General features: G+C 44.8%; 2 protein-coding genes across 4 annotated transcripts in view; one reads left to right on the forward strand and one right to left on the reverse strand.

The window, feature by feature from the left end:
- TRIM55 (tripartite motif containing 55) overlaps positions 1 to 20,163 on the forward strand; it is a 37,213-nt gene extending 17,050 nt beyond the window's left edge. The window contains exons 8-11 of one of the 3 annotated variants that reach the window (XM_057426112.1): positions 506 to 729; positions 2,602 to 2,889; positions 5,164 to 5,254; positions 19,550 to 19,671. In XM_057426112.1, the coding sequence (XP_057282095.1) occupies positions 506 to 729; positions 2,602 to 2,889; positions 5,164 to 5,254; positions 19,550 to 19,560 (614 nt within the window). In that variant the 3' untranslated portion in view covers positions 19,561 to 19,671. Of the gene's footprint in view, positions 1 to 505; positions 730 to 2,601; positions 2,890 to 5,163; positions 5,255 to 19,549 lie in introns of all 3 variants that reach the window. The other 2 variants (XM_057426111.1, XM_057426113.1) reach the window with 2 other exon arrangements.
- A 1,617-nt stretch (positions 20,164 to 21,780) lies between these two features.
- Positions 21,781 to 23,599, reverse strand: CRH (corticotropin releasing hormone). The gene is made up of 2 exons (XM_057426114.1): positions 23,299 to 23,599; positions 21,781 to 22,809 (listed from the first exon to the last, which is right to left on the reverse strand). Exon 2 carries the CDS (start codon positions 22,792 to 22,794, stop codon positions 22,264 to 22,266), a length of 531 nt encoding a protein of 176 aa, XP_057282097.1. The 5' UTR covers positions 22,795 to 22,809; positions 23,299 to 23,599; the 3' UTR covers positions 21,781 to 22,263.
- Between the last annotated feature and the right edge of the window lie 2,815 nt (positions 23,600 to 26,414).

The following is a 26,414-nucleotide window of genomic DNA, read 5'->3' on the forward strand; positions in this document are numbered from 1 at the left end:
GGAAGGTTGATATCCCAAACTTCCAGTCAGGTGTTGCAGAGCACTGATGTGGTAAAGATTTATTTTGATGGCTTCAGTGGTCTTTAAAACAAACATGCACCTACAATTTCAGGAGGGATTTTTCTCCTGGCAGATTGTGCCAGAGCAGGTATCCTCTCCCCAAAAGGTGCAGGGCTGTGCTGCACATCCCTCATGAGGATAACTGCATTGACTGGACATTTTGTCCTCCTTCCCATGGAAAGGGTCAGCTTTAGATATTAACAAGCGTGTGTGTTCAGTGTCCTCCCTGTTGTGAAGTGCTCAATGGCAGACGTATGGCAGTGCCCCATCCAGGCTGGTGGGACTAGGCTTCTCACCAATGTTCTCTCCCCAGCCTGCATCCCCTGCTAGGCAAAAGGTTATCAGTACATCTGCCATGTAGTTGTAAATGGCTTTTTAATTACATAAAGATTGTAGCCATCTTCATCTGTTGCTCATCCCTGTCCTTTTACATGTGTCCTATCAGAGGAGGAGGGAGAAGAGGAAGAGGAGGAGACGGTGGATGGTGAAGAGTTGGATGAAGTGCACACAGAGTCATCAGGAGGGGAGGAGGTGGAGGAAGAGGTGGAGGAGGAAGGGGCTGAGACAGCACCACAGCCACCTCAGCAGGACCCAAAACCACAGAGCACAGCAGGAGAGCCCCCAGCCGAACCCTCTGCAGTGCCACTGCCTGCCACCCCAGCTGGCCAGGTAAGTGCCCCGGTGCCCCACTGCCGCACCAGCTGTGCTGATTGTGCCCTGGCAGAGCAAGAAAACACTTCCCTGTGCCTTGTAGGCACCATTTGTCAGGAGCACAGCTAAGGGAGTCAATGCGCTGGAGAGCAGAATTGTTTATTGCCCTTGCACACATTTGCACAGCTGTACCCTGTCTTCTCAACCTGTGTACTTATTGCTTGATAGGCAAAAAATTACACTGCTAAATAAGTGAGATGTATATGGGATACATAAGATATAAACAGAAGAGATTCAGTTTGGGAATCAGGCAGATTACCAATGAATGTTCTGCTTGCTGTGGTTTAACTCAGACTAACTATTATAAATGAAATGGTTGTTAAAATATTTTTACTAAGAGAGTATGGTATTCTCTCTGGATTTAGTGAGGTTTTTTGCACCAATTTTTACATAATACTTCCTATCTGTTTTCTGTGAATGACATTTGCCACCTTCTGCTTTTGTTATGCTAGGGATTTCATCTAGGAGGATATAGGAATATCATAGACCAAAGAGGAGAGGAAATGGCCTCTTACAACCTAGCAGCAGAAATGGCCTCTTACAACCAGATTCAGGGTGTGAATAATTTAGGCCAGCACTTATTCTTAAGGAATGCAATTAGAATGAGACCATAATTGCTGCATATTCTAAAAGACCTACATAAAAAATATTATTTTGTGTGCTACTTTAGCTGGCCTTACATACAATTAATTTAGCAAATTCTCCTCTTATGCAATTTACCCAGTGAAGCTGCTGAGCAGGTAAAGTCTGCTGTGAAGATATTTGAGTAGCCCAGTGTGAAAACAATAGAGCATGTAAAGAATCTTTGCTTGTAGCAAGCTCCCCACATAAAACAAGGGAAAATAAATGCTGTAGATTCATTCTTGCTGTGATTTAAAAACATACCTGAGTTAACACCAGTTGTGTGAAGATGCTCTTAAATCAGGCTTTATTGATTTAACTGAAGTTTGTCCTTTGAGATTTTGCACTGACTTACTAAGCTTATATAGCCTAACTGATGTAGGGCTTTATGCAAAAAAGAACTAGACATAAGCAGTTCTGCCCACTAACATGAAGTCCCTCAGTTCTAAGGCTAAAATGGGAAAGGTACAGCATGCTGCTGTAGCAACTGTAAAATGTCATTAGAAGATGGTCAGATGTGGAGTCAGACATGGCATGTGGGTGTTGAGGAGTGCAGGATACCTGTATTTCAGCTTTTGCCTTCTGGTGCAAGAAAGGCAAAACAAAAATGCTGTGGTGATAGCACAAATGGTGTGGGCGAGCCCTGAGAGCTTGGTGCAGGTAGAGGGGTGCAGTTTATCTGGCTGCTCCTCTACCTGGCAGAGAAACTGTGCTTGGCTTACAGCACTGATAGCAAGGTTGGTGGGCAAATATTTCTCTCCAGTGTCTTTGCATTACCCTTATTCCGACTGCTCATATCAACAGGCTTGTTGGGAAATGTGTTGTTTTTAACCCAAAACCTGACAAACCATTTGTAGGTACCTACACTTGTCCACAGATAGTGCCGGTTCATGAGGCTCTTATGCAAAATTTCTTTTATTTTTAGGATTGAATTGGGTGTTTATCTGAATTATCAAGGAACCACTTGCTCGCTCCTTTCTCAGGCAGCATCCCCTTCCCAGCTAATTCTACCCTCCAATTCTATTGTTAGGGTAACTTATTTTCTTTCCCTTATCTGTGTTATTTGTATGATAGTTGCTTTTGCTTTGCATTTTGATTATAGTTCTGTCAGACCATATATAAAAACATGGCATGCAGAGCGATGTGGCAATGGCAGGAAGGTAACATGGTGCACTATGCTTGTTCTTCTCTTTATCTGTCCTGATTAAGGATGAGGTTGTGACACCAAGTGGTTCTCAACAGACCCCAGAGTCTGACACTCAAGTGCCGGCCACAGCAGAAGCCACCGATCCTTTGTTTTACCCTAGCTGGTATAAAGCTCAGTCACGGCAACCAAGCAGTCCAAGCTCACCCCCAGTGAGTGGGCTGGGGACAGTAGGGCCTCCTGTTTCTCTGGAAACAAGTGCAAAGAAGGCAGAAGCCCCAGCAACAGCAGCAATCGAGGAGAGTGCACCGGGGAGTGGTAAGGAAAGTAATTCCACTGCAGTGATGTCCAAGGTCAGTGCTACTGAAGTCACCTCGGAGGGCTGTGACGTGCAGCAAGGCGGGAACGGCATTTGCTAAGGAGAATGTGACTTAACTTTCCTCTGCATGCTAAAGAATTATAATTTCAGAAATACAAAACCAGCACAAATTGTCGTTTCAGCAAATCCCCTGGATTTACAGACCATTTCAATATGTGACAGGCTGACTTTTCAGCTTCAGAGTAGCATGCCAATGGCTGCTTGTGCTTAGCTGCCAGTGCACCTTGCTTGTGCGAGCTGTTATCCGAGTTGCTCACGCGCATGCTCAGGAGCTGTTGGAGGGGCTGCGCAATGTCTCTGTGCATCAGATGCATGTATTACCAGCAGACAAATCTTGTGCAAGAGATTACTCCCTTCACCTGTGTAAGCCTGTGTACATCACGTGCTGTCCTACTACTGCTGGTTGAGCAGCTATGGCTTGGCTTTGCCTTGTGCAGCTCTGTGGCCGCACCTGGAGTGTATGGCTTTCCCACGTGAACACGAAGCGATGCAAATACCCGGAGCCGCCTTGTGTGCTTCATTGCCTCTCAGTAAGCAGTGTGATTTCCTAGGTTCAGATCTGTTGCAGAGGGTTTCCTCCAAGGATTCTTGGGACTTGATTAAAGGAGAGCAGGGAGATAATATATTCCAGTTCTGTGTTAGACTTCCAGCAGCATGATGGGATAACAGATACCAATGTACAGGAGGGTGTTTTCCTTAAAAGTACAGTGTTAGAGTTGATGTAACTTGAATTTGAATATTCCTTCTTTTGTATATGTGTACAAACGCCACATGGGTCAAAGATTCAAAGAACAGAACTGAGGGAGCTGTGTGTGAAGGATTTGCACAATATGCCAGCTCCCGCTCTAGTGTCTGTCTACCAGCCCATGCACAGCACTCTCTAAATCAAACTGTCCTGATTTACAGGCTGAAGCTGTATGTTGTAACAAAGCAATTACATATATGTGTATGATGAGATTATGTGTGTGTGTGTGAAAAAGCACAAGTGGGTAGTAGGTATTTAATGCTGTTTCCTTTAAAGTTGGAATTGACCATTTGGCATACATAAAAAGTCTTACCATGATAAGCCACCACATGGTGAGCAGAAAGTTATCAGGATTTCCTACAGATATGATAAAAGGGCACTTATCTTTTAGCAGTGACACTTGAATTTGCTGATGGAATGATTCTCACCAGCTCCAAACTTAACAAAAGCAACATTTGACCCCCAAATTTCAGTAATTATTTTTCAAGTCATGCTTTGATTTGAGAATATTTGAGTGGAATAAAAAAAGTAAAATTAAATTATCAAAGCTGCTATGACCTTGTCTTAAGTATTTCAAGTGAGCTGGCAAAAGCAGGTAAATTCACAGTGGAATTTATTGCTGCTGTTCCTTCCTATCAGCTCTGCAGGCAGCCAGGCCTCACCATAAGCTGGTAAAATCTGTATGGGGTTAGTTTCCTGGGAGCTTGCCTACCTGTGGTCTGCTTCCCTATGTCCTAATTTACCAACAGCAAGTAAAGGAGCAAAACTGATGTTTCTGATGTTTGATGTGGCTAATTGTCTGAAAAAAAGAGAGTCTGGTACCCAGCTCTCTTCATTGTCAGATATCAGGAATAAAAACAGGGAAAAAAGATGTCAGTTCCCATTGGCATGTGAGTTTTGGGGTGCTTGTTTTCAATATTTCCCAAGTCATGAGTGACACTGACATTCTGGGAGGAGGAGGATGTTGAAAAGGGTAGTACATGGTTCTGGGGATGGAGGGAAGAAGGAGCAAGGAATGCAGCTGAGGATGGGATTGCCCCTGAACTGGAGACAGAGGAAAGGATAGGAAAACTCAAGAAGCAGAAAGGTGCGGAGTGTGCTGAAGAATAGAAAAAAACAGACTGACAAAGCTAGGAAGGGTGATGCCAAGAGATGAAGCCACAGTCAGATCTACAGATCTGAGCTGAAATGTCTCTATGTCACAAGCAAAACGGCTGCTGTCCTGTGGCAGTGATAAATTCTAAGTATGTGAACTTCAACTGTGTTTTTTTCCTGCATGTGATTTTACACAACCCACTCTGAAACGCCATATTTGTGTATTTTTTTTTAAACCCTGGCTGATCAAACCCTGGTTCTTCACACCACTGTTTTTATTCCCTTCCTTCAATTAAAGGATGTCATGGAAAAGTGCTGTGTAAACAGAGCTTTTTCACTAAATGCAGTGATAATGACTAGTTTGTGTCATGACAACACTGATGAAGCACTTTTCTTATTTTCTCACAGGAGTTAGCATTCTGCATATCACTTTTGGCATTTCTTATCATACTACATCATCTTTGGAATCTGATTCAATATATGATTTGTACTTTCATGGGTAGGAAATATTTCCTTTTACCATTAACTAACAGTTCAAATAGTGTCTGTGGTGATGTTCCTACATGGTTTTAAGGGACTTTTTCCCTCTATTCCCACCAAAAAAAACATCATGCTAGTTCACAGTAAAAGCTACCTAAAACATTTCTTCCTCCTGCCTTGGAAATGCCACCCTTCGTCTTACTCCTGCATGGTTAAATATTGCATCCCTAGTTCAAAGTGGAAAGAGACATTTACTTCCTCAGATACATGGGCTTATATTTCAGTTGCTGTTCAGATGACCAGCAGGATAGAGAACCAGGGGATTGACAAGAGATGTGAAAAGCCCCGAGCTTGTTCAGCCCAGCAAATTGGGGAGGAAGATCTGGAAAGTTGTCATCAGAGGGGTAAACATCAGGAAGCAAAATCCATTGAATAATCCTGCAGCTGTGATTCCCACCATGAGCAAATCACTGGTGTTCCCACAGGGGGATGGCTCAAGCCCAGCTCCACAAGGTCTGCATGGAGACAATAGAGAGACCCTCCTCACAGCCCAGCCCACACATCACACCCCACATGATGAGGACTCCTCTTCAGATCGTTTTCCCACCAATGGCATCCAAAGGTGTCTCTCCCACATTCACAATGAGCATGTAGGACCAAACATGATTCTCAAATGCACTCACATACAGCCCATTAGACACCCAAGGCTGTGTGTGTGTTTTTAACTATCTGTGCTTAAAAAATGGGGCGTTTGTAGGCAAAAGCTTTTTTTTTTTCCCATTGGCCACACTACTTAATTGCTGAAATACCTGTAAGACTAAGGGCTGAGAACTTCACTACCCAGTGAAGCTGTCCCAGATGTAAATACTGTAAACTAAGCCTTAACTACTTTTTGGTAGATTTGTCCAAGATTTAGTTCTTCCAGCTCCAAATTTATACCCCTGGTAGGTAAGATGTGTATATTCAATTTCCAAAGCGATATGGCTGATCTGCAGAGAATTCTGTGTTACTACTGAGGCATTTAATCTCATCTACTGAAGACTAAAGACCTCTGACACAAATAAACAGTAGTTACCTTTGGGTGTGTGCTCTAACAACTGAAGAACTGCATTTTGGTCTGTTCTTCAACATAAAAATGCTGGGCTTTCCCTGCTTGCTTCTTCACTGCACTCTAAACGTTGTACATGATAGAGTGTATTTATGAAAAATGATGAATTATTGTTCAGCTTTTATGTGCAAAAATTCCAGCACTATGACTGAAGTATATCTCTCCATAATAAAAGGGGGAGAGGGAAGAAGCTATCACCTATGTTTTGAACATATAAGTTATGCAAAATGATGCACTGTCTGGTGGTAATTTGAATTTGAAAAGCATCAGACACTGTGAATTAAATTTATGGATCATAGTTTATTTTCATTTATTTGTGTTTGGTTTTGAAAATTCATTGTATTATTACAAGAGGACATAAAGTCTGTAGTCCTGGGAAATCAGGCATGTGAATAGCATTATGCTCTTTTATTTAACTTCTCTTTCTTTTTAAATTCAAAATACCTTTTGAAATTAAAAACAGACAAATGCAGAAAGCTTTTGTTTCTACCATTTGAGGCCTCTTCCTGTGTGGTCTCTGGTGACAGCTTTATGATTTATTTAATCATGAAATAGAAAGGAGGTGAGGGAGAAAGGCATTTTGGGCTCTATTTGCATAAAAATTATTTTCTTCTCCAACTGTAGTGAGGTGGCTGTTTAGACAGTTTATGCGTCTTTATCTTTCATGTGAGATATCAGGTCACTGCCCTTTTCTCTTTTTCTGTGACAAGCCCCTGAAAGCCACATAATAAAATTGTTTGAAATAACCGTAATAATAATTTATAATAATAGTATAAATCTGCATGATTCTTATCATAAAAGCAGCATATATGTTATTTTCAGGCTATTTTAATAGAATGCACCAATAGGGATTTTCTTGCTTTTTAACAGCAAAAAGAGGTTAGTTCCACATATTAATTCCCCAAATTTACTTTATTTAAGGGCTGCTGCATTTTGAGAAATTATGTTGATGCATCAAGAAATTTCCTCCAGAGTGCAGGAGGGCGTATCAGCAGGGATATGGCAACAGGGGTGCAGCCCACATGTGTACAGATTGCTTGGTCTAAGAAGGGATGAAAGGAGATGATTTAGCATGAGCAAAATAGGTAACTCACACTGGAGAGCCACATCCCACTTGAGGGAGTGCCTAAAACAGAAGTATAATCACCACAGGCTGCTTCTGTGTCTGATGGAGGATGAGAGGCAGCTCCAGTAAGAGGTGTTTCACCAACTGCTGCTGGTTCACACTTGGCACCTTTTCACATCCGCCTGCTGAGCATAAGGTGACACTGCTCAGCATCTCAAACTGGGGAGGTCTTTTGAAGTGAATCTGACCCTCTGCAGATGACAGCCAGGAGCCAGCGATTAAAACACTGGTAATGGGAATAACATCAGTGAACTGCCTGCCACCATAGGGAGCAATGTACTAGTGAAGGGTGACATAGATGCTAACAAGCACCCCTTTCCAGTGCATGGGAGAAAAAGATCTTGGAGTCCAAACCAAAAACTTAGGAAGGCTTAGAGACAGTCTGTGTGAGGGGTTACAGGAGGTGAAGCAAGCCTTCACCAAGTCTGAAGTTATCTTGTGTTTTGTCTCAGAAGAGATTCTAAGTGAGCTAGGAAGAATATATATTTTATACATTAGACTTCAGAAACTCATTCACCCATTTGGCATTTCAGGACTCAGGCATGTGGTTTTGTGCTTTGTATAATGAAGATTACTGAAGGATGCTACCAGTGCCATACAGGTGTGGAGCTTTAGGCATAGGAAGAATGATGTGTGTGTTTTGTAAATGCTGGTGGCATCTAACTGTTGGATCAGCACACCTGAAGGGGCATATGGCTCTTCACGCTCTTAGAAATCTGACTTTTAAGTATGCATTGAGTCATTTTTTGTAGTAAGATTATTTTTTAGGAGTGTTGGACATCTATCACTTCTAACAGTGCAAATACCCAATACTCCGAGCTAACAAGCCAGGTACGTCAGCCCCTCTTGCTGCCCAGCTTTAAGCAACCAAATGTGAAAAGTCAGCCCTAAGCTCTGCAATCCTATTCCCTTGTGCAGACCTCTGGCAGGTAGAGAAAGCCATGCACATCCAGAACAGTAAAAACGTTTTCCAGGAATGTGTAGTCTTTTAAAGTATCTTCACATGCAGAACCACTCTATCCCTTGGTTTGTAATAGAGGAATCCCAGAAACCAGCGGTAGCAGGTACTTGTCACTGGAAAGAGGCAGATCCCAAATTACCTTATATCTGCTTAAATTATTTCATTCTGGTTAAAATACAGAGGGGAATGGATGCATGAGGAAAAGTTTATTCAGTTTTTTCCCTAATCAGATTTTTGTAGGCAACATCTCTCATGCGGTGACACCATATAAATGTAGGAGAGTTTATGAAAGTCTTGTATTTGCCTTGGTGTCTCCTTATTCATTTTATTTCACCTAAGATGAAGTACTGGACCTCATATTCTGTTGCTCAGCTGTCTGTGTCTCCAAAGAGCTCAAGCACACACATTTAGTCTGAAAGGAAATGCAAGTTAATCATCCACAAACAGTCTTCTGATCTAATTTCCCATCGCTGCCAGTAAGTTCAGTGCTTTAATTCCGTGAGGATATAAAATATAATCAGGACTGAGCTCTTTGGGAGGAGAAATACTAATGGAGTGGCCTATGTTAATCTTGTTTCATTAGTTTTAAAATTTTCTATTACTTGCTTGCAACCTTATGCCATCTGCAAGAATTACCATAGGGACAGTCCTCTCTGTATTCATATATTGTAGTTCTCTTTGCCCTGCTGCTGAATACTTCCATTTCAGCTGGTGATCCTTCAAATATTTTTGCATGCACTTTAACTCACACGTCAGAGAGGTCATTACTTAGCTAAGTTTTAGCCTGTTGGTTGTCATGTCAATATGCAGACAACACAGACAAAACTAGATCCTTCAAAACCAAAATAAGCCCAAGATAGATAATGCTGTGCTCATTGCCCATGTGCCTCTGCTTTTCCACCACCTATAAAAGGTACCATCCCACATTTTGGCATAGAGCTGCTCTGGGGTGATTCCATGAGTATGGCAGTAGTACACAAATGATGATTTCCTTTCTCTTCTCTGAATTGGAAATTCAGTTTTGCCAATCTGCTCAGAGAAGGAAGCTCTTCAAGCCAACTGCTCCAAGAGAGAGGATGACTTAAGAGAAGGTAGTCTTGCAAGGCTGGATCTGGCAGGAAGGATGCTAAGCAAGAGTCTCCCTCCCCTCTGGCCCACTCAACACAGCATTCACGCAGTTTGCCCCCAGAGTGGGATGAAAAGTTTGTTAGCATCAGAAGCAGGCACAGCCCAGGCAGCTCTCTCAGGAAGTCAGCTGCTCTTCCAAAACCTCTCTGCTCCCTGCCACAAGTGTATTTAATGCTAATGAAGGATCAGGAAAGTGGAGAGCAAAAGCCACCTTGATATTCACCATCTAGGTCTTGATATACTTGGCACTGTATCTTTTTTTAGGTAGAAAACAGGATTTATTTCTGTACTGTTAAAAAATCTGCAAGGTTTGACTGAATGAAAAATGGGTCATCTATCCTTTGTGAAGTCAGGCCTTTTGCAGGGGTCCCATGAATCTGCTAGTGTAAAGGCCCAAATTAAACTCAGTTTGAAGCTTCTCCCTAAACTTTTCTTAAATTTCACTTGGAAAAAAGTGTTCAGCCTGTAGCTGAAATACAGCGCAAACACCAAAGGCAAGAAACTCAGTTAATGGTCAAAAAATTCTGCCTTTGCTTCTCTGTAATTTGATTTAGTAAGCTGGGACTCAGTTATAGTGGCTGGGTCTGAGGCTACTCAGGCTGATGTTCAGTTGGTGGCAAACTCTGTCTCTAACTTTCTATTTTGTGTCTTGACTTCATGCTTCAGGTGAGATTTTTTTTCCTCAGTTTAGTAAATACATGCAGAGAAAATGAGGAACGTCTTGACTGTTCCTTCTTTAACACTTCTCTCTCCCTTGCTTCTGAGAATTATTTGGGTGATTCAGAGGCAGCAGTGATGAGTCGTGAGGGCAATGCATTAAGACCAGTTTTCAGACAACAGTTTCTCATACTTTATATGAGCAGCAAATACTTCACTTGAAGTTTTACCTCCAATAGTCTGTGATTTGTCTGGTGAGTCATAGATACCATCTGATTTATGTATATTTAATTTTTTCAGCCCATTACTAGCAAAAGGACTTCCGCAATGACAGAGTGGACAAAATTATTTATCCTGTTCAAATTAATACAAAGCCAGCTTCACCTAGACATTGTCTTTCTCATTGTCTAGCTCATTTAAACACTGAATCCTACTTCCACTTGACCTCCTCCTCCAAGCATCGCTTGTTCTGCTCATTGTTAAAGCATTCAGAAAGGAAAGTAGAGTGTAAACAAAAATATTTCTTAATCAAGGATGAACTGTTGCTGGTTTACATCAGATTATGGTAGATCTATGTCACAACAACACAAGCCACCTGTTTGTGAAATATTTGGTTAGTTATCCTACAGCTTTAAGACAGTTCAGACTTTCAGTGTAGTCATAACACTTGTATATGAAAAGCAGTGCTTGTAGTCCCGTAACCATTAGAGGTGGATCACTATTCAAATACCAGGCTACCTGACCGAAAATCCCACCGGCAGTAATTAATAAACTAACCTGAGTCCTTGTGTTTGTATATTGTATCATGCCACTTCCAGTCTCTACTGACTTGTGAGCAGGCAAGGAGCCTGCCGTACCCTGCAGGATTCAGTGCCCACCTACCTTTGAAACGGACATAAAGGTTGGGGGGCGGCATGTCCAGCCAAATTGAAATGTTAAAAACCAGATATATCAAACAGTGTTGATTCCATCTGAGATCCCTTTTTCAGGTGATATATATTACTGACATATTTACAATAATCTTCAGGTCATTAAGTAATAGACCAGTGACTAATTCAGAAAACGTGGTAGCCCAGGCTACTGGCCAACAGAAATAGATAGGTGCTGCAATGTGCAAACCACACTGCAGATGTCCAACATAGATGTCACGCCTTTGCCTGAGCAGAGAATGAGGATCTCACAACCCGAAGCATAAGTTATCAGAATTTCTCATTGCTCTTTTTAATTTTAAGAGCACCTTATACAATCTGCCTCAGTCTATCTCAATCGCCAAAGGTGGTGATTGAAATACAGACCCAGTCTGAGCACTCCTAGCTCAGCACTTCTGCACACAAAAGTGGCTTCTTTTTCATGATGAAACACATGCTGTATGACTTGGTCTATTACAAAATGCCTTACTGAGGAAAGGTAGCTGTCTTTTCCCCCATCAGTGCGGGTGAGAATTTACAATGTCTGGCATCAGATTTTTTTTTTTAATGAATTTATTTTTATATTTGGGCACAAATTTATAATTTATTTTTATCAAATAAGTAGATCCCTTTAAAATATAAAATGGAACCAGTGCCTGCTCAGATGCAAGTTAGTTCCAAGCTTGTCTCTGGTGACAGTTGCCTGTGATCTGTGCTCTACAATAATCAATAACTGTGACTGAATCTGAGGCTTTAAAAGCAGCATTTATCATACCTTCCTTGGACTTCACCTGGGAACAGGGCAAGATGGCAGGAGGAAGCTTGTTTTAATATGTTGCGCATTGGTTGACTGAGAGCTGTGAAGCAAACCAGCATTGCTAACGCGCAAACAAAGATTACAGTGTGAGATGTGATACAACAGACATTTGTCTGCGAAGTCACAATGCTACTCATTGAGCAATGTGTTGTTGGAATGGAGTCATTTCCTGGCTACCAGCTTCACTCGCTGTGGTTGTAGCAAGAAGGTTCAGGCAACTGAAGACATGGAAAAACAACCACCCAAAGGAAAAGGGGCAACAGGAACATGAGATGAGGGGGGAAAAAGGGTTTTAACTGTGGCAAGTAAGTTCTTCTGTTTTGTGCTGGCTTTAAAGAACAGCAATTGGTTTAGCTGAAGTTCCAGCTTTTCTTCCTGCATTTCCATCAGTGTGGTTTTGTCTCTCAAGAGAAGGTGTGCTGTGTCCACAGCTCATGTATACCTGCCCCCTTTCCCCACCACATACTTACAGCAGCCCATCAGTCAGCCAGTCACAATGTGAGCAGTGTTCCAACCTGCAAGAGTGGCATGTGTCTACACAGCTCACAGCCATGTTGTCTCTGTTATCTGATCCTCTGAATGGAGCTCTGGGTGAGTTGCAGTCCGAACTGGCACTCTGTTTCTTTCATTGGATTTACAAAAATACCCTTTGCAGAGGAAGAAAAGCTTTAAATTACAACAGTCCATGTTACTCAAAGGAAAGACTACCTGACAGAAGCATGATGTTAAACCATTACTAGGTTTGCTACTTTTCCTGAAAGCTAATAGCAAAGTTTCTCTGGCATGGATTAGATGGGTTACTGCCACAGAAGAGTTCTTGGAAAGTGTTTACTTCACATTTAACTTGCTGATCTGAAGTCATATCTACTTGTCTGATGAAGCAACAATAGGAAGAAGAGGGGGCAACTGGTAGCCTTGAGTAGCTTTCTGGTACTGGTGGCCAGTGCATGCCACTTAATCCTCCAGTCCCCCAAGATGACCCTTCTGTTGTTGGAAGGGAACAGAAATGACATGGTTGATTGATTAGGATGTCCTCAAAAGCTTCACTCTGAGAAAGATGAGAAATGATGTATGGATAGATCTGGGAAAGACTGTTCCAATCAGGCAGCCTTAACATTCACATACTTGTAAGAGCCTTCTCTTGGGTTTCCTCCATTGTCCTGGATAGTAGCAGGACAAGGTTTTATGCAAATATATAGTTAATCATTCTCAACAAAAAGCAATGCCAATGAAGTGCAGCAATGGGTGAAATATTACACAAAGTATATTACTTCAAGCTTTTTTGTTTGAGTCATGAATAAGATATGTGAGATAAATAAAGCAATTAAATTTCCTTAGTCGAAAATAACAGTTAGAAGAAAGCTGCTCTTTCACACCATTCTGTGAAACTGTTTCCACCACTGGTTAGAGTGTTTGGACCTCCATATCCTATAGGAGATGTGTGGATTCTGTGTCAAAAGAAGCTAGCAGGACTGTTTTCCTCTGAAATATATTTGGCCTCTTTGAGGTCATTTTGTAAGAGACATTGCGTTAGACATTGTGCACATAATGTTAATTGTAATCTAATGAAAATCTATTGAAGAAAGACATTTCTTCCCAATGGACTTTTAAAATTCATTACTGACCACTATTGAGTGACATATTTAGTACTGCGACTGAGGGAGCTTGTCTGCGCATATTATTTTGCCTGCTAGTATATGCATGTCTGTGGCAGGAAATTGTAGCAATTATTTTTGAGAATATTCTGTTGGTTCCCCTTAATAAAAAAGAAAAGATCCCTGCAAAATAAGCAGCCTCTTAGCTTGAAACAATATTGTTGTGATACATGTGACAGCTGCCAGGTGTTCCACTGAAGGAGCTAGACTGCATAAAAATAAGAAAACAAAATGCTTGAACTAAAGTTTAAACTATTCAAAAATAACCTGTTGTGCTTCTTTTGTTTCTGCTGCCTGGAAGTGTTGAGTGCCAGAAGTGTAACACTTGACATTTGAGGCAGACAAACATAGCCTACAGATTCTGTGATTGCTTTGCGACCAGCTAGCATTTTTTAATCATGCCTTTTCTTGTCAACACTGGGGGTTGTTTCTAAACAACCCAGTGAAAATATGGGAATTAACTGTAATTTCTCACTCATTTTCTGAGGCTACTGAAACCATAGAAGCAGCTTGTCTTTTTACTGCTTCTCTCTCCAAGACCCGCATTTTACAACATATTCACACTCTTGCTCTCTGGCTGGGTCAAGAGGAGGCAGTGAAGGCATTGGGTAGTTCACATGCCTCTAAGGGTGTAGATCCATTTTTTTCTCTGGCAGCAAAGGTGATTTAGGAGTTTCTTGCCAAATTGCCCTGCTTCTTATTCCCGTCCAGATGCCACCACTCACATGGCATTTGTGCTGAGGCAGCTGTTTGTTGGGCTGTGTTGGAATCAAATCATTCAAATGGTCTAGGTTTAAAAATACCTTCCTTCACCTCAAAAAACAACACAAAATTGATGTCATTCCAGTGACATTCCCATACTTAGTGCAGCCCTGCAAACAGTTGCAGCAATGCAAATGGTCAATGAACCATGGAGGCAAAGTGAGAAGAGGTAGATGAGGAGCCAAGGGGCAGGACCTGCTTTGGTTAGCCTTGTGGCTCCAGAAAACATTCATATAGTTTGTAGCCAATAAATAACCATCCATCTGCATAGTTGTAAGAATAACCCCATAACCTGGGGTGTACTGACTCCTAATAAATCCTATGCATTCTTTTCTCACTTTTTTCACTGTAAATCTAGACCTTTCTCATCAATTTGGTCAAAACTGAGACCATGACTCTACAAGATGGCTTGGAGAATTCAGCAATAGGTCAGGTGACACAAAGTGTTCAAGTAGTAAAATTCACTAGGTAAAACCATATTTGTTCAAAAAATGTGAGATAATTTTCCATTGCCAGCAAAGACACAATCTGTGCTCCTGTGGACAGCATAAAACCAGCAAACATTTTTGTTTTCTGATTAATTACAAAAATTATAATCTACTTATGCTTAATCCAGATAATATACACTGCTGGGTGATCTACAACCCTGGAGGAAACAACCATTTCAGCCCCCATTTCTCTTACTTCTCACATCTCCCTGCAAGCTGGTATGATACAATCTCTGAGAGGGACACTGTAACAATGATTTCTCCAGATCCCACCTTATCAGAAGTCATCAAAAAATAATCAAAAATTTCCAGAGCAAAAACCGAAGAAGACTAGGAAGACCCTTCACCTTTTCTCCCCATTTCCTAATTTTAAGAGTTACTGACCTTGTAAAAGTGATAATGCAGTCAAAGTTCTCAATTTCTAACAAGTAGTTTTATGATATCCTGAAGTATTTGACTGAAATCTTTCTCTTGAAATCTTACTTAAAAGCCAGATCTAATCTAACCCTGTCACCACAAGTGTCTCCAGAGTCAGCAGAAAGAAAAGGGCAACCCACCCTATAGACACTTCTATGTACAGGACAAACCACCCTCTGGTTGTGCCTCCCTCTCATCACTCCCATTATAGGGCATGAATACAGCTTGCTTGAGTGAATATCTCATTTCTGGATGACTCAAGTTTGGTAATATGGATCCCAGTCTTTGTACCTAAAGGCTATAGAGGTTAATGGAGGTAAAGCAGAAAATACTGTGTAGATTTCATTTTGTTTTAAGTCTCTGGAAGGCTTAAGCTGCGTATTTTTCCCCAGCATAAATGGGATAACTGCTAGACCCTAATAAATGAAAACATTATGGCAAAGCCATCCTACTCACTCCTTTCCCCCCTCCACACCCTTTACAAGAACTGTGTACAGATTTAAGTAGTGCTCTGCTTAAGGAAGCAGATGCTGAAAGATGCTGAATACCTGCAACTTTGATACAACTCATCAGGTTCAACTCTGGGATCCTTATACATGCAAATTTTAGTGTGCCAGATGCTGAGGAGCACTGAATGGCTGCTCAGTGGGAGTTGTGGTTGCTCAGCACTTCCAAAAATTTGGCTCGTGAACTTCAGCCTGGACTTTGCTTATGGGAAAAGCAAACTCAACCGTCAGTCATGCAGGGTGTGCTTTCCTCCCTGCTTCATGAGCTAGCCTGGTGAAAATTCCTGGTGCTTATTGAGAGCATAATATGATGTCACTCTGCACCACAAGGGAAAATATAAATCAAAGTGTAAGTATTCATCACTCTCTCAGCATTGGCCTAATGTGATTAATGTAATCTGAGGTAAACACTTTAGTTATTCCTTATTACTGTTAGCGACACAAGTCAAGGGTTGGGACTTGTTATTCTAGGTAATGTGAAAAACAGCCCTACCCATGAGATCTCCAAGACTAAGATAAAGCTCGAGTAGAAGCTTGACAACAGTTACCTAATAGCAATGGATAGACACAATGAAGTGTTCAATCTGAACCAGCTGAAAGGCATGTGGCAAGGGCTGTGCCATGCTCAGCAGAAAGCTTTTCTCTGGCAGCAGAACAGGGCTGCTGTAATAGGGAAAGCGAGGTGATCTGAGATGAGATTACAAGGACCTGCAGAGGGGCTGGATACCCTAATCCCATTGACACTTCTTCTCAATTGACAATTGCCCAATTGACATTGAGCCCTACTTCTGCTTTCTACCTTTCAGAATCACCTCCGAGTTCAAAGAAGTTTTCTGTAGAAGTCTGCGGCTTTGTGTCGCACAATCTCAGCACAATGTATAACTCTGAGTTGTGTGGGCTGCAGCTGGAAGGGAGGAACTGACTTAATAATGTGGACAGAGTTGCTCCTGGCACCTTTTGATGGTCTCTTGCCTCACATGAGGATAGGGTACCTTAGTCACTATATGACTCAGAGCACAAATACTAAAGTGTCACGGGTGTGAAAATGCAAGTTTAAAAGGTGTCTGGGCATGATGGCAAATGGTTGCTCTTGGAAAGACACACTGAAGTATTGCAGACTAGCAGCCTCCTGAGTCCAGCAAGGTGCAGGGAGTAAATGCTTCATCCAGCCAAACCCAGTGGGAATATTTTGGAGCTCTGACATTGTTTTGCTGACACAGGAAGATGTCATCACAGCAAAATATGAAGGAGTTAACACCTTATGAAATGCAGATTTGGCAGTGATGCAGACCAAGATTGTTTTGTTTGAAATGCAGTACCAGCAGAGTTGGTTAACAAGGTAATGCAGTCATCTAGCCAGTCTAAGTCATTACATTGTGATTTTTGTCTTCTTACACATTATGTCCAAATTCTATGAAACAAGTTACTTACTTAAGTCCATACATAGTTCTTTGCTTCAGAGTTAACCTTAGTTTAATGTGTACTTCTGAATAGTAGCTGGTTGGAAAAGCAAGTGGAAGTGCTAAAGGAATCCCATCTTGCACAGGCAGAGAAACTGTGAGGTACCACTGTGGTTTTAAGTAAAAAGAAATACAAGCAATTCTTTATTAAACCTCTAGCCAGTCCTATTCCTTTGAAGAGTGAGAAGTGAGGCGGGCTGTCCCATGCCTCCTTACACACACTAGTGAAGGCTCGTTGCGCAGAGCTGCACAACCAATTTCAAACCAATTCTTAGGTAGTTCAGGCACTCCAGATGTCCTTCAAAAAAAAAAAAAAGAGGTAAAATTTTCAACAGAGGTCTAATAGAACACCTACACTCCTGTACCCACAATGATAGAGAGAGCATAGGATCTCTTACAGCTCAGAAGGTCTAGCCATGTATTTAATGCTGATGCCTGAATTTTGTAATCAGGTTGAAAGGTTTGCGTTCAGCACTTTTCAGTGCTGAGAGGCAGATCTTCTATAATCAGGACTCAATTAACTACCTGCCTTTTCAGCTGAAGATCTATCCCCATGGGCCCAAAACTTTTGTGTAAGCTTGGGAGACAACCCTTCTCACTAGCATTGATGAAAATGGACTTTGGTATTCAAGTAGGCAGCTATTTCTCCCACGTTTTTCATCATGCTTGTGCACTTATTAAAATGCATTATAAAGTTAGCAAGCAAAAGCTTGCTTCTCCAAGATCCTTGTCCATAAAAATCCTTTCTGAGCCATGTATTTTGCAACAAATAGCAGCGAGTGCCTTGCTTTGAAAATATGAATCAAAGTAAAAGGTTAGTCCGTATTTCATACGTTTTCTCAGGTAGCATTTCATTGGAACAAGTAGGGTTATTCCAGTCTAAAGCAGCTGAGGATCTGCATCTAAAAAAGGAGCTGTGAACTCTAATTGCATATAAAGAAATAGGGATGTACATTTTTCAGACCTCCATGCAGTCTTTTTTGTTAGTGTCAGGACACTTGAATAGGTAGTAACTGGAATGAAGCCCAGTAGCAAATCTATACTTAACATGCCATTAGTTCTTACTAATTCCTGTGGTACACTGTAACATTAAGCACTTCCAGAAATGCTTAAGAAAGTCATCCATCCCATGCTTCAGTTCCTCACAAGCATCCTTGCTTCATTGTTTGTTCCTGGATATTTCTGTTAGCATCACTGCTTTGGTAACTTCCATTTAGGACAATATTATATAGATTGAGACATGTTAAAATTCAGAGGATACCACTCTCATTTTCCCTCTATCGAGTAGTATCCTGACATCAAATAATTCTCCTAAGATCATGATAAAGTTCACAAATGAAGGTGAAATCCTGCACAGAGAAGGCTAGCAGTATGGCAATTTTAATATTAACAATGTACAATAATTTATATGCATATCTAGGAATATAAAGAAGGGGGAAAATCCTGTATATTGCAAGTTAAATAGTGGTTTTAATAATGAAGACACAAGGTATCCCTTAGCTACCAAGTCACCCATTTTTACGTGTTTTATCTTTAATAGGATTTCAGATGCTATCACAAATCAGTCTTCATTCTCTGCCAAAGGGATCTGAAAACACTGGGACTAGTAAAATATTTCTGTATATTATATTGGTCTGTTAAATATTCAGCTAATTTTCAAAATAGTAATAATTGCTGTGATTAGCAGTTACAGCGTATTGTGTCCAGAGTCCTTTTTTCACTGTAAGCGTAGGATACCTGTGCAAATAAAACCGGAATTTGCCCTGGGATATAAGCAGAAGCTTTTATTTCCATATTATTTGTTTCCTATTCTTGGGCTGAGTGAAATTGAAGTGAAATAAATATTAAAAGACTTAAAAAAAAAAAAAAAGAGAGAAAAAGCACCACATCCAAGGCAGATTTCATGACAGCAGAACAAGGATCACTTTGAGTGGCAATGCACTGACAATAACTTTTGGCTTTGGTTCATATCAATCTGGAGACCCATCTACACAAGCCAAGCTGGCTCTGGATCACTTCTAAGCAGGCAGTTATCACCATCAGTGCAATAATATTCCAGAAGTCCAAATCAGGATTAAGCCCTTTGCACAGCTGTGACACAGCTCACCCAGTGTAATCCTCCCTCTTCCATTGTCTGTGACAAAAGTCCTTCTGACTTCTCTGGCATTAGAAGTCTTGCTGGCCTCCCCAAATTTTCATGCTTCTGGCCTTTCCTCCTCTTTCCCACTTCATTCTGGTTTTCTGCATGTTGTGAAATCTTAAGGATTTTAATGTGATTCATCTTTTCCTTTTCCATTTGTCAACCTTTCCTTCCTTTACAGACTGGTTCTGAACCGTCCCCTCAAGGACAAGTGGAGGAAACTCCCGTGAGCAACGAGAGGGATGATGAGCCGGCTCGTCATATCTTCTCCTTCTCCTGGTTGAACTCACTGACTGAATGATGACTCACTCCGGCTGGCTTCTGGTGTGCTTCTCCTCAGAAGGACCATGAGCGCCCGCAGCCTGGCTGCAGTCAGCAAAGAAACTGCCCTGGAAAGGGACATCCAAGAGGGTTTTGTTCCCAGGAACTCAAGTTGGCCTCCACATTGTACCCAGCCCTTGAGATGACAGTCCTGAGAGAGATAGGGACATGGGGACAAATTACTATTGTACTCAGAGTGTTTTTCAATAATGTCTTGTTTCAAAGGGGAAAACAGCATCACTTCAGCTGTAGGCTGAGCACTGCTAGTGTTTTGTCACTCACTTTCTGGCACATCCATGTGTAGGTGTAAATGCTTCACCACTGTTAGCTAAAATGCTGGTCTGAGATTCACTAGTAGCATCCTTTACCAAAACAGTGTTTCTCCTCAGTACCCTCCTGCATCCCCACTCATTGGTGCTCTGGTGACTTCAGTGACACTATCACACCCTCGGCAGCCTCATGCCAGGGTTGTGTCTGAGCCACTTGTATTCCCACAGCACTGGTGTCTCCCCGGCTGCGGAGGTTGAACACAGGATGGGAGAGAGAAGCTGCCATTTCTCCCTTCCCACTTGCTCTTCCTGCTGAGCCACCACAAATGACCCTCCCATAGAGGTTATTTGTAGGGAAGGTGCCCAGCAGCAGGGATGAGCAAGATGCACATGCTGGAAGCACTGGCCAAGCCCCTGCACATGATTGCAGAACGCAGCTCTGAGCACGTAGGGCAGATGCTAGAGTGCTGCCCACATCTGTCCAGCCATAGTGTGTCTGCACTTTCTCAGTCATCCATGTGTGTCAGAAAACAGACATGTTCTTGCACAAAACCAGAACGGGATGAGGTGGTCACAGGTTTAATTTGAAGGCCCCATGGTGAGCTGCAAAAAAGGTAAATGTGAAATGTCCTGTTCTGTGTGCATGGCAGGTGCTGAGCCACCTAATGAAATCAAATTCATGTCTTAAAAGTTCTGCAAGTTGTACTGAAGGTGACCCTCTGCAAGTATTGTCATCGAGGACAGAGTGTCAGCACTCAGTAGTGATTAAGGGAGATAAGCAAGTTGCTGGGAGTCCTTGGTGTCATAGGGGTCCAGGCGTCAAGCTCTGCACTAGGGTTAAGCACAGATCTTTCTGGGAGTCCGGAGCCTGGCCTTGGACACACCATTTGGGCAGGGGACTGTGTGGGGCCATGGGCCTGTGCTGAGCTTCAGCAGGACTGGTGAGCTTGTGGTGCAGACCCCAGGCAGGTTAGGAGGCTGTGAGGCATCAACCCCAAGCCTGGACACTCCTCACTGCCAGACTGAGCCACCTTAGCCTTCATTGGTATCTGTGTTGCCTGGAAAATACTCTTATGGGAGTTTTGCAGAGCTGCACAGGCGAGCTCCCTGCAAAGCTTAGGGACTTCCACAGCCACCACCACCTCATTGCTCTGGCTGCTGGAGCAGCTTTTCTTGGGATTTGGTTTGGCGTGAGGGATTTTCTGGAAAATATGGAGGTCTTTCCCCAGTTCCTCCTGTGAAGTGTCTTCATAAGCACTGCCACCTCCCCAGCGCCCCTGGGAGGGACCCAGCTTGAGTACCGCCGCCAGGACGGGAGGAGCTGAAGTGGGGAAGAACCTGCCTTTTTGGGGTGCGGGGAGGACGAGCAGAGCCAGACCGAGAACACAACAGAGAGGCCGGAGCTCAGGTTTTCTCACCTCTGCACTCTGGCAGGAGGAGACTGCCCGACCCCGGCCGCAGCGGCAGATGCCGGGGAGCCCCTCGGGGTGAATCGGCAGGGCTGGGGACATCCACCGGCCCCCGAGCCCCCCGTTTCCCCCAGGTCCCCGGGAGCAGCCTGTGCGGAGGACTGCGGCGCCCGGGGCCGGCGGCACATCGGGGAGCGCTGCCGGACAGCCCGCGGGGACCGGGGCTCCCGGGGCGGGGAGAGGAAACGCGTCCCTGGGGGGGATTTAGGGCTCCCCTAGGCTCCGGGTGACCGCGGCCGTGGGTGCACACACCCCCCACGCCCCTTCCCCCCCCCCGTTCTCCCCCCCCGGTAAGCTCTGAGGGAGGTGGAGCAGCCCTCGGGCGTCCAGGCAAGAAAGTCTATCAAGCCATCTTTACTTTGCAGCTTTTATTAAAAATATAAATATTAAACATTCTCTTACACAACCAAATCGACCGAGCGCTGAAAAGATGTTTTATTGTGAAAGTGTTTACAGGAAAAAAAAAGTGGATTTAAAGTAGCTTACAGAGATTCCCCCTCCCACCTCCCTGCCCCCAGCAGAAAAGTTATCTGTCTTCTTGGCACCACTTCTTCCAATGCTCACATATCCCTACGTAGCGATGGCACTAGAATAACTGGGAAATGGAGAAATAAATAAAGGTAGGGGAGGTTACGAACGACACTCGTGTTTCTGCACTTGGTACACGGTTGTGCATGCTAGTCAAGGGACAGAGGCTGTTCGGAGTACACCCTTCTAGGTTTAAAGCTATATAAAAATAAAGAGATGACATCAGAGCAGCACTATGGTACATCGGACGGTGTAATTATTCTTGTGCTAACTGCGGAATCTCTTTGGCAAGGCGGGGAGGGGCCGCTTCATTTCCCGATTATCTCCATCAGTTTCCTGTTGCTGTGAGCCTGCTGCGCTAGCTGCTCGGCTCGGGCCATCTCCAAGACTTCTCGCAGGAGGTGGAAAGTCAGATCCAGAGAAATAGGGGGCTCCTCGGATCGCTTCTCCCTCTCCACGGCCTCGCCCTCTGCTTCGCCCTCCTCGGGGCTCCCCAGCGAGCGCTCGGGCAGCTGCTGCAGCTGTTGCACCGCCGCCCGGAAAAAGTTGCTGGCGGCGGCTTCGGGCTGTAGGTGGCTAGTGCTGCTGGAGGAGGAGGAGAAAGAGCCAACGGGTCTCTTGTTGAGGTTGCCCAGCCGCAGGAAATACTCTTCTCCCATGCGGAGCAGGACGGGCAGAGTTTGCTGCTGCTGCTGCTGTTGCTGCTGCTGCTGGAAGAAATCTGGCTGGTGCAGAGCCCCGTGGGCAGCTACCGGGTTCTTGCTGAGGGCTCTGCACTCCTGGCAGGGCAGGAGGGCTACCAACAGGATTCCCGTGGACACCAGCAGCGGGATCTTCATGGTCGGGGCCCAAACCTGCGGGACACAAGAGGGACCGGGGACGGGGTTACACAGCCGAGCGGCGACGGCAGGGAGGGCAGAGCACGGCCGGCCGCTGTCCCGGTGCTGAAACTCATCCCTCCGCGCCCGTCCGCGCCCCTCCGCTGCCCTCCGCGCCCCGCACACCGCTGCCCGGGAGCGCTCTGCCCCCGCCGTCGAGGCGGCCGCCCCTTCCCTCCCTTCCCGCCGAACAGCTCCGGGCTGCGCTGGCAGCGGCTCCCGCGGACCAGGCTGTGCTGAGCCCCTGCGAGGAGAGCCGGTCCGGCTCCTCTTCACCCACCCGGGGCGGGGTGCCTGCGGCGGGGCGGCTCTCCCCAGCAGCCGCGGGGTGCCAGCGCCCGGCTCCCTCTCGCCTCCCCGCTCCCCGCCCGGCCGGGGGAGCTCCCGCCTCCCGCGGGGCGCCGCGCTCAGCCCCACGCAGTGCAGTGCATCCCGATCCGCGCCTAGTCGCAAGCCCGCACCTACCTGGGGCTTCAACGGCGACAGGGCAGGTGGCGGGACTCGGAGGTGTCCGGCGTCCCTTCCTCTCACTCTTCCCCGGAGTCGGCTCCTGCCGAACTTGGGATCAGATTTGGTCCTAATCAGAGCCGGGGCGCGGGATTTTTATAGCTTAGACCCTCTCCTGGAACCACGCAGAACTTGCCTAATAAGCTGACGCTCTCCTGACAGCCCGATTGCGTGCCCCGATCCACTGCTGAATAAATCATGGGGGCCCGTCGGAGCGGCGATGGGCCGAGTTTCGCTATCGCAACCCCAAATCTCACGTCCAATTATATCAACAGATATTTATCGCCTCTGCAGTGACGTCATCCGGGCCGGGGGCCGGGGAGAAGGGTGCCCCCCCCCTCCCCCCATTGACAAAAATACTTGAATGAGATTGCCTAGCGGGCGCGTACTATGAGAGGTCACTCCAGGGAAACTTTCCACTAGCGTCCGGCCCGCGGCGGGGGACCCGACCCGCCCAAGACCAGGGCTGCTGGCTATTTCCCCCATCCGCGGTTCTTCCCATCCGCGGCCGGCCGGCGCGGGAAGCTCCGCGGGGCTCGGGGTTTGCGTGGATCCCGTCTCTGCTCCGCGCCCGGGTTTGGGCAGCGCTTCACCTGCAGAGCGGGCAGAAGCGAGGCCGAGCCCCGCGGGCAGGGCAGGTGCCGGCGGTGGTGCCGGTGCCGGGAAGGACTCGCCGCACCGCAGATACCGCCACGGGGCAGGGGCTGCCCGGGACCCCGCCAGCCGCGAGGGGATGGAACGTCGCTGGGGCCGGCAGGGAGGGCAGAGGGGGTCGCCCCGGGAGCACCTGCCGCGGCAGGGACTGCAGCCCGAGCAGCGCTCCGTGCACTCCTCCTCCCTTGCCACCTCCGACACCGCCGCCTGCTCCTCCCGGCCCTGCCTCCGCCGCCAGCTCCCGCTCCCTCGCTCTGGCCCTCGCTTCTCTCCATTGCGTTCCCACTTCTTGCATGGAGGCAGCAGCTGCTCTTTTTCCCCCTCCTCGACTCCACGAGCTGCTCTTCCTCACCTTTTCAACCCCACACCCGTGTGTTTCCCTGTTTGTGCCCCTCAGCTAAGGCCCCACCCTCCATGGTGTCCTAATCTCAGGTTCAGCTCCCTTTGAAGTGTTCTCCCATTTCCACTATGTCTGCAGGCTCCAGACCATAGTCCAGCAGTATCTCCAGCTGGGCTGTTTATCCACTGATCTTTTCTTCCAGGAGGCAGCGCTGCCTATAGAAATGACTTCTGCCCAACACCCATTCACTGAGTAGTGTGTGTTCTTCCATATTTTGCATCCCACTGCATCTCAGTCCTGCTTCTCCACTGCCTCAGTTGCAACATCAATCATGTTGTTCCCTTTAAATTCGAAAATTTACCATAAACCCAATTGGTTTATCTTGCGTGGACTGTAAATGCTGGGGGTCATGCACTTGCTTGTCTCCCATCACAGTGGGGAGCTGCAAAAGACCATAGAAAGTGGTCATATGCTATTGATGCTAAATTGGTGATGAATATGAAATCAATTTCCTTAATAAAATAACATATATTAAGTTCAAACAACTTAATAGATGAGGCTGGCCACAGCCCAATTCTGAGCATCTCCTTTAGGGATGCTATACACTTTAATTTTTGTTGTACCTACCTCCAGCCTTGGATGCTGTTGGTGAAGTGCCAAAGAATCAGATCTTGTGCATCATAAAGAAACAGATGGTAAAACAAGTAGTAATACCAGAGATTTATCTCTGCATTACCTCTACTAGCTCAGGCATTCATGAACTGAAATGCGTGTTACAACGAAAACAGAACAGAATATATTGTGTAGATAGTTGCACCAGAAGCTATTTGTATGCTTTTAAAGCATGTCAGCAGGGCTTTCAGTGAGAACAAGAGGTTCAAAGAAACAGGAGCTAAGTTCAAACAGTTGATGGAAAATGTAAGAGGTACTTATTAAACTCAACCCCTCCAGATGTGCTCTGGGGTGGGTTTTATCACAGTGTCTCCATTTTTAGGTTTAATATACCTTTTAAAGACATGAAACCTCTTAAAATAATGTGATCATAAGCATAAAGAAGGAAGCATTTTGATCCAAATACATTTTTTTTTAGTGTCGTGGGTGAGATCTGAATAAGGCATAGAGCTGCATCTCTCCATAAGATTGATGCCAGTGAGAACTGGCTCAGATTATTTTACATCTTTAATCATTTACAGTAGTATTTAGGTCCCTTTAGGCAGAGAGTTTTGTCCCTTGAAGAAACCCGAGGAAAGCAAATATAGCATAGGAGCGAGCTAGGAGAACTCCTGCTGTTTTCACAGGAGCTGTACAACCTGCCAGGTTCTTCTCCCCTTTTTCCTGACCCCTGGCTCTGAGCAGGGTCTGCAGCGTCTCGCACATGCTGGTTTCTAATCCGTCATGGTCATATTACCACACTGTGCCTGTAGATCCTGAGTGATGTGTGATAGGGCTTGCAACAATTTAAATGCAGGGAAAACTGTGAGACATTTGGATGCCTTGATAACAAGGAATATAAAATATTGGAGATACTCAACCTGAAAAGTACTTCCCTTAGCATTTCAATACAGAATTGACTGCCTAGGAACATGGAAGTCCTTTCTCCAGAGTCACCAGTTTCTGACTGAAATCTCAGCTGTCACTCCTGAGGGAGATTTCAACAGAAGAAACCCTGGGTTCTCACCAGGGGGGTGAGAGACAGGGCAGGTGCCAGGTATATCTGGATTAGAGTTTGATGTTTAGTGATAGCATATGAGACTAGCACCCCTTCATTAGGGAAGGTATTCCTCTTTGACTCACTCTGCAAACATCAGGGGCAAGCACAATTCTCCCAGTGAATCACGAAATAACATTGTCTAGAAAAAAAAGTGCCAGCAAGGCCCATCTCCTCTCTGCTGGCTCAGGTTGGGTGCACCTGCCCTTTAACCTTAGTGATCTCAAATTCAGGCACCTAGTGAAAGGCAATTATAGCTACTCTGAGATAGCTAATGGAAAAGCAAAGGCATGCCCAGGGCATGATACACCCCATCACAAAATAGTACCTTCAGGCTTCTGGAGAAGCTCACCTCATTCCCTTGTCTATAAA

The sequence above is a fragment of the Pezoporus wallicus genome, unplaced genomic scaffold (assembly GCF_028554395.1).
Source record: "Pezoporus wallicus isolate ANWC-B61680 ecotype Strahan unplaced genomic scaffold, APGP_CSIRO_Pwel_v1 contig_4131, whole genome shotgun sequence".
Taxonomy (NCBI): Eukaryota; Metazoa; Chordata; class Aves; order Psittaciformes; family Psittacidae; genus Pezoporus; species Pezoporus wallicus.